Raw genomic sequence first — 8,531 nt, 5'->3', positions numbered from 1 at the left:
TTCAATAGGCAGGATAACCCGCCATGTCCTTTTTTAGTGGTGTAATGTCACACCAGATTTAAATGGATAGGGTTGATCCATTTTACCATACCTAATCTTATTGTTTGCATACAAATTTTAGAATGATACCCAACATTAACAATATTTGTGATATATAAAATACAATTCTAATAATTACTTGGTAACCAAGTAAAAGCACTATACCATATTATAAACAACATATGTGAAGAAAAATGTCTTTATGAAGAATTACATAAACTCTTTTCTTTATCTTTCATTAATAGGTTCGAATTAGAGATTTGTATAAGAAAATTAATTCAAAATGTGTGACTTTTGTATATGGATTCATATTTGCTGATAAAAAAAATGACTTATGTACCACTTTTACTTATTTAGTGTCACGAAAAATTGTCATTAAATCAACATTATCCACCACACTAACATGATATCGATTAAAAGATGGTAAGATCCTAAAGAGATCACAAAATTAAAGTTAAGTTTTTAACCTATATCACATGTTAAATTAAAGCTTATCCATTAATATGTTGAGAAAGAAAAATAAATGTATTAATTTACAATCACAAAATGGTGAGATAAATGCAATTTTGAGTTTATCTTAGTAAATTATCTAAGAATATGGTTCTTTATCTACATAACATATTATAATATGAAAAAAAAAGGAGAGATTTTTTTATCAAATGACTTGGTGATCATTAGAATTTCTTACTATGTTTATTCTTTAATGTTATTTTCTTTATTGTTTTACCATTTTCATTATCATTTTCACATCTTATTGTTGTTATCGTTAGGTAATGCATGTTTTAAAAGATTCATTTAGATCACTAAATTTATTACATTAAATTTCATATTTTACCATAAATAATTTTTACTTACACAAAAAAAAAAAGAAATATAACAATAATCTCATAAAAAAATTTAAATTCATATGCTTATAGTTAATATTTTATCAACCAAGTGTTTATGTTTAAATTTACCTTTTTATTCATCTATAAGTAAGCATTCTATTATATCAATTTATTAGAAATAACAGACTAAATTCATATAATAAAAAGCAGAGTTTGAAATTAAATATTTAGAGAATGAATTCCCACTGATGGTGTAATGGAGAAAAAGAAAGTTCAGAAATTGAATCTCTGATGCTGAAATGTTTTTGAGTGCAGCTACTTTCTAATCTTTGAAAAGCTGCTATTGGATTTTTCTTTTTATCTTTTATTTCTTTATGAAACTGTGTTCTACGTCAACTAATTTCTCAGGTATATGTACCACAGAGTACCATGGGAATACTGGTCCTCACCTTTTACAAAATTATATATTTTTAACATTATATATATCTATAATTAACTTTAATAAAAATATATTATTTTTCTCTAATGTACCTAATAATTTTACATAATTTAAGAGTTTATATCAAATATTAAATTATATATATATATGTATATACGGTGATTAATGTACATGGTAGAATAGGATCATACACTAGTTGACATGTAATAACTGTAGGGAAAACTTGTCGTCAGGTATTTCCGACATTGGTCCCTTCAATATTAATTTTTTTATAATAAATTTTTGATGTTTTAATTTTCAATAAAAATTAGTCTAATTAATTTTCAAACTTTATAAATACATAATTAATTTAATTTTAATAATAGGAGTGGTTGATTCCAACCACTAAAATTTAGGGTAAGTCAACTGTTATGTCATATTGTATTAAATGAAGTTATGCCACCTAATGCATGGCTTTATGGGTATCGTACCAGATTCATTAATTAAGTTGTATTGCGACAACTAAGATCGCTCTACACATCCAATCTAACATTAATTACTCTAATCATTCACACAACTCAAATCCAATATAGCCAGTGAGATTTGCTTTCTTCATGTTTCATGCATAATCAATGTAATTATAAAATAATTAGGGTTTAACTTTGGCCTTAAGTAAACCTGTTTGTAATTTTTTGATCTCCAACTCAAACAAAGAAATAAATATAATGAAATTTTTTTTTAACAATTTTTTATAAATATGTTTTAAATATATTTTTAGAAAAATAAATTTAAACATACTAATAAAATAATAACATAACACGTGCTCTATTATAAAAAATTATTAAAAAGATTGTTAAGATATTAATATCCAAATATAATTCATCTTGTTACGCAATCAGTGACGCTACTTTTCCTTACCCTGACATTAGCCACAGATTCTTTTGTTCTCGTACAACAATTTGCATACTAAAAATTCTACAAAAAAACATACACGAGGAAAATGTGCGTATATACCTTATGTTTTATTTTTCTCACACTTTATTCTATTTCTTGTATTTCCCATTTATTTTTTTATTTATTTATTTTCAATTTTATCTCGATGTTAATAAATGTTTCATTTTTTTTCCTTCCTTCACTTTAAATAGATGTAATTCTCTCTTGAATTTAATTTCATTTTGTACTTTCCGTTTGACTTAGCACGTGAGTTTCAATTGGTGACAATCTTAATACAACATGGCTAATTAATAATAGTGTTTAGTGAGAGTTTAAAACTGTGGTTGCTTATTTCCTTCGTCATTTTAAATCAATTTGGACATAAAAGGACAGAGTGAGATTACACTAAAATAAAAGAATAAAAAAATGTTTGTATATAACTTCACATTTGAAAAGACATTTTCTAAACGTTAAATAAAAGAAAATAAAAATATGAAGTTCATTGCTAATATTTTTAATGTTGTTTTTAGTTGAGTTTTAGGTTAGAGATTTTATATTGATTAAAGATAAAATAAATTTATAACATATAATTGTAAAATTTTTTATAACTTTTATAAGATTGATTTAGATTTAAATTTATTAATTTTTAAAATAATATTAAAATCATTTAAAAATCTACTATAAAAATTATTAATAATTATATATATATATATATATATATATATATATTGATAAAAAAATATTAGATATCTCATTTTAAATTTACAAATTTTATAAAAATGGTACAAGTTTCACCTGGAAGTAAGTTTTATAAGATGAAATTAAATTTAAAATTTACTTTCAAAAATTACACTAATTATAATAATATTAAAAAGGTTTTTAACATATTTTAAATCATATCAAAATCACTATACACTATAATATAAATAAAATAAAATAATTCGTATAGAATCCAAATTTAAAAGCATCTTGGTTAGTGCAAAGGAGAGGAGTGTTTGGAATCAGTCATGTCTTAATTAATTACACAAATAAGTACTATTCAAATCAGAAATTAATTATATAATTAAACATTAATAATTACATTTCTTAATCAGTGAGTTCGTCTTATTCTTTTTATTTAAAGCAACACTAATAAGTTTTATTTGGAGTCAAATTTAATGATTATTAAATATATATATATATATATATTTTTAAATAATTAAAAAATAGTTAAAGAAAATGGGGTGCCACTAATTTTCGGCACGAAAGAAGATCTGTCCATAATTTCTAATGGCGTCGTAGTTATGTATCCAACTCATTGAAAGAGACAAGATCTTACATATAATTGCTCTTCTGACGGAATCAATGACGCATTTTCTCTCTCTTACTACAACACTATAAGCCAAATATGGCTTTCCCGCACCCATATTTTCATTTTATTTAGTATAAAGATATTTTAACACTCAAATTCTAATAAATGTTTGACACCATATACGTGTTATAAGTTAATTGGTATGTGTGTTTCAATTTTTTTAAATATTAAACACACGGACCAATTGACTTATGACACGTGTTCGATGTCAAAACTTTGTTAGAATTTGGATGTCAAAGTATCATTATCCATTTATTTATTATATTTCATACTAATCTCTTTAAAATATGAAGAAAAAACAAATTTAAAACATTATTATATTATAATATTTCATATTTCTTTTTATTCGTACCTTGGAAAGATAATATCATCAATATGATTTTAATAAATTTTAAAAAAGAGGAGATTAATATATTAATTTATCCTGTTAGTGCACACTGAATTAAAATGTCTAACCTACCTCCATAATTTTTCTGACAAGCAAAACCACACAATCCATCTGAATTTTCGACCGTACGTTAAAGTTTTTTTCTTTAAATTAATTATATTATGTGAACCAAATTTGAGCATACATAATTTCATTCATTTAAATAATGCAAGGTGTAAGGAATTTTTGTAACCATAATTAATGTATTCTTAAAAAATATGATAACTTAAATTGAATTGTTAGTAAAGGTTTATATCTAAGCTATTCAATTATTCGACCTATCAATTTTATGTTAAATTGATCCACTAATTTTTCATCATAAAGTTGATGAATTCAACAATAATATTATGATTAATGTAATAAATTGGCAAATGCAAACCATAAATCAAACAGAGAAACTAATTTATCATGAAAGTGATAGATTCAAGAAAAAAAAACACTGTTGACCCTACAAATATACGTCGTTATGATGTTGGAAAAAAAAGTTCCGTATGAAATGTTTCATGCGACCTTTTTGAAGTTCAAAAGTTACTTTAAAACATAATTTTATGTAAGAAAAAAATTTAACGGCTGAAAATAAAACTACAAATTTTTTTACACTGGAAATTACAAGTCTCAAACATGGTATTAAATAGCATTAAATATGTTTTTAGTCTCTATATTTTGGAAAGATTTTTGGTTTTAGTCTCTATTTCAAACTAAGCTACAATTTAGTCATTTAACTTTAAAAAACTTTGGTTTTAGTCTTTTTAACCAAATTTTTTTAACTTTATTTACTGTTTTAAATGTGTCAAACAGTGTAAACAATCCACATGTTATAATGAAACATGCTTGAAACAGGGTAAAAAAGACTAAAACCAGAGTTTTCTAAATTTAAAAGACTAAATTATACCTTAGTTTGAAAGATGGACTAAAATCAAAATCGTTCCGAGTATAGGGATTAAAAACATATTTAATCCTATTAAATATTATAAAATTTTGCATTCATAAATAAAAATATTAATTTGTAAGAAAATAATATTATATTATATAATTGTCTCTATTTTGATGCGTAAAGGGCCAAACCAGACAACCACATATGAATCATCTTATGGTGAGAAGAGCAGCGCCATCATTTTGGAAATTAGTTAATGCCTCACGTGACACCCATGCATGACAAAATAATTAAAAAATTACTAATTTATTATTATTATTACTATTATGAGAAACCATTGGTCCTCACGTTTGATGGGTTCAGAGTAAAATATTGTTGTTGTGTGTAAATTATTCAATTAAGTGATGTTATATTTTTTGTCCTATTATTATATTTTTTTTCTCAGTTAAAAATATAATCTTTTGTCATTTTTGTGTTTAGGTAAACTTCTTACCTCATTTATCACATTTAAAACAAAATATACAAACTTATTGCAAAAAGTGATTTAGTCAAATGTTACTAGAAGCTAAAAATCATTAATGATAACATACCTTTTGTTTACAATTTTATCACTGTTTTATTGCTGTGATCTTGGTTGGTAGATGATGTGTTTCTGTCATTTATTTGTATATGTCACTCAATCTTTTTTTATTTAGTAACTATTAATTTATACTTATATTTTTAATCATCTTTTTCATTGTTTTCACAATTATTTTCATTTTTTATATTTTTCTTACTAAATAAATGTTTTCTAAACAATATATTATGAAGGATGCCGATTGAAAAGAAAAAAAAAACATTGCACCTAAAAGTAAAAGTTGAAGTTTGGCACATGGTCACATATTTACGAATTCTTAATTTAAAACACTGTTCACATGATTAAAAATTTTAAATTAGACTTAACAATCAAAAGTATCGATATTGTATTAGTCAAAAAAAAATCAAGAAAAATTCACTCTCAAATAAAGACAAACATACTCCTTCCAAATATAAACAACCGAAAAAGAAAAATAATATATATATATATATATATATATATATATATATATATATATATATATATAAAAGTTTGTACAATAATATCATTAGAATTAATCATATTTTAGAAATTATAGTTTCATCTTATTTTTGTTTTTAAAAAACAACTTAATTGATAAAAGAAGTATTTAAATTGCGTTTGACTTCAATTTTTAAACGATGTGAAACTAGTAGAAATATAAATTTTCCAGTTGAGATGTAAGGAAATGACTGATTATCCTCAATAAAAAAACTTTAAAGATTGAATATTCTATTATTGGTATTAATATTCTGATCTCAAATCCTTTAAATGACATATACAATATATATAAAATATCATTCATTTTGAAAACTGAAACTTCGTCATGGTTTTATTTCTAAAAATGAAATGAATATTTAAATGGTACTTAATCTCGGACTCTTATATGTAATTATTGAAAGTCATATATATATATATATATATATATATATTACATTTCTAAAATATATGGAATTCTTAATAATGTCTTTGTCTACTAATATTAAAGTAAGAGAATATGATGAATTCATATTGGAGAAAAGAGAATCCACAATCATATTCAGCATAAAGAGAAAAAAGATGAGAACGATGGTTTACCTTATTAAGAAGGTCTTTTGATGCAAAAAAAGTTAAACTATTATAAATATAAAAATATTGAATTAAAACCATGTTATTTTAAAAATACGGATAACTTATTTATATTGACAATAATGGAATTAATACAATAAATAAATATATCCTTTAATAATTTAATCATATAATATTAGAATAAATAATAATATTCTTATATATATAAATTTATTTATTTATATTCCTTTTGTTTTTGGTATGAGTTCTTATATAGTCTTGATATTCATTATTATGAAGATAGGTTTGTAATCTTATGAGGATATGTAATTATTAAATACAACAACTAAAGAGGGTATATAATTTTTTTCATAAAAAAGAAAAAAGAAAAACGGGTTTTATTTTTTTATTCGTTTTGGAGTCAAAAAAATAGCACGAGATGCATGCAATGGCTTGAGTCAAATTTCACGACCCGTATAACTCGGAACTTTCTAGGAAATAATATGAAATTGAACTACGTTGCACACTGTTACTTTAATTATTTGTTTATGGAATCAATCTTTTCGTGGAACAGGTGCAACCTTTTTCCTCGTTGGATCTGCCGGTGCTTCAAACTTCTGATGTTGAACAATTTTTTGGGATTATTCAATTGAACAGAGTGCCGAATTACACGCTTTCCGAAAGTGGGAAGGTTCTTGAAAGGCTAACGATACTATGACACCTAAAATGTAATGTGCTTTAAGAAATAAAATGACAGAATGACATGGATTCAATGTGTAGTCAGAGACTTGATATCAATATATAAATAAGTGAATAGAGACTTGATATCAATATATAAATAAGTGGATAGTTTAGACTAACTTTTAGTATGAAAAAGACATATTTGAATCTGTTACCTGTCTTAAACTCCACATATTATTTTTAACCAATTTTATTGAATAAAATTCATTAATTATCATTTAAGAACACATTTATATCGAAGTTCATTCGGAAGGAAATGTTTTTCTTTAAAGTGATGGTGCAGAAAGGAAAGTGATAGCAATGTACAAATAACTGGGTACTTTAAACTAACTTTTAGCACCAAGAGGACATCTTTGAACCTACCACTTATTTTGAATTCCACAATGAATCCGTATAATTTTGTCATTTTATTTTTTAAAACACATGGACCACCCAAAATGTGACACGTGACGGTGTAAAAATTTGTCACATTTTAAGTGTCAAAGTATCGTTATCCTTATTTTGGTAATTTTGTTATAAAACTACAGCGTTTATTAAATTATTCACACATGAAAAAGAGACAATGAAAGGTAGAAGAAGGAAATCTATGGTACACAGAAAGAACTGAGATAATGTATTATTATATTTATACTATTCTTTATACGGAAACAAAACTTATTACAATTTCAAAGAATATTGAAACAATGATATATGGTAATAGTAGAATACAATCATGAATCTACCAGAAAGACTATCTCAAAATAGTGTTTCTGTACTCATTCACCGGTGAAAATATAAACATATTTGATGATTGGATAAGATTAAGAACATAGTTCTTCCTTGGATCCTCAAAGAATAGCCAACTTATCTGAAAAATCCTTGTAGCCAAAAAACCTTAAATACAGTGAACTCCAAGGTTAAAGAAGCCTCTTGGGAAGTAGTATTGAGGTAAAGAGGAGAGGCAAAACCAAGGTATTAATGAAAAGACCTGCAACAAATGGAAATGAGTAGATACTCGTCAATGGAAATGCACAGATATGCATCCAATAACCAGCTTAGATAAGCTCAAGATATCAAGTTGAAAAAATTTCTAGTGTACTAAATTAAACTGTCATATATTCAATNTCTCATTCAGAAGTCCCAAGATGATTTTGCTGACAAGAAGACTCAATTACTTGTGTTTCATTTTCTGCACGAATAGCAGGAAAACATCATTAAAATACAAACTGATTTCACAGATTTTATATTGGACATCTGGGTCTTCAATGATTAAAGAGATCATAAATGAAAGGTTTTGACA

The 8,531-nt window shown here is 24.6% G+C and overlaps 1 protein-coding gene across 1 annotated transcript in view; it reads right to left on the bottom strand.

Moving 5' to 3' along the window:
* Positions 1 to 7,842: 7,842 nt before the first annotated feature.
* The window catches only part of LOC106756607 (uncharacterized GPI-anchored protein At1g61900), a 7,639-nt gene continuing 6,950 nt past the window's right edge, over positions 7,843 to 8,531 (bottom strand). The window contains exon 7 of the mRNA XM_022778584.1: positions 7,843 to 8,219. Within this exon, the coding sequence (XP_022634305.1) occupies positions 8,149 to 8,219 (71 nt within the window). The 3' untranslated portion in view covers positions 7,843 to 8,148. The remainder of the gene's footprint in view (positions 8,220 to 8,531) is intronic.

This window comes from Vigna radiata, chromosome 2 (assembly GCF_000741045.1).
Source record: "Vigna radiata var. radiata cultivar VC1973A chromosome 2, Vradiata_ver6, whole genome shotgun sequence".
NCBI classification, from domain to species: Eukaryota; Viridiplantae; Streptophyta; class Magnoliopsida; order Fabales; family Fabaceae; genus Vigna; species Vigna radiata.
Note: the sequence above shows the minus strand (reverse complement) of the source record. Positions and strands in the feature narration are given on the sequence as shown.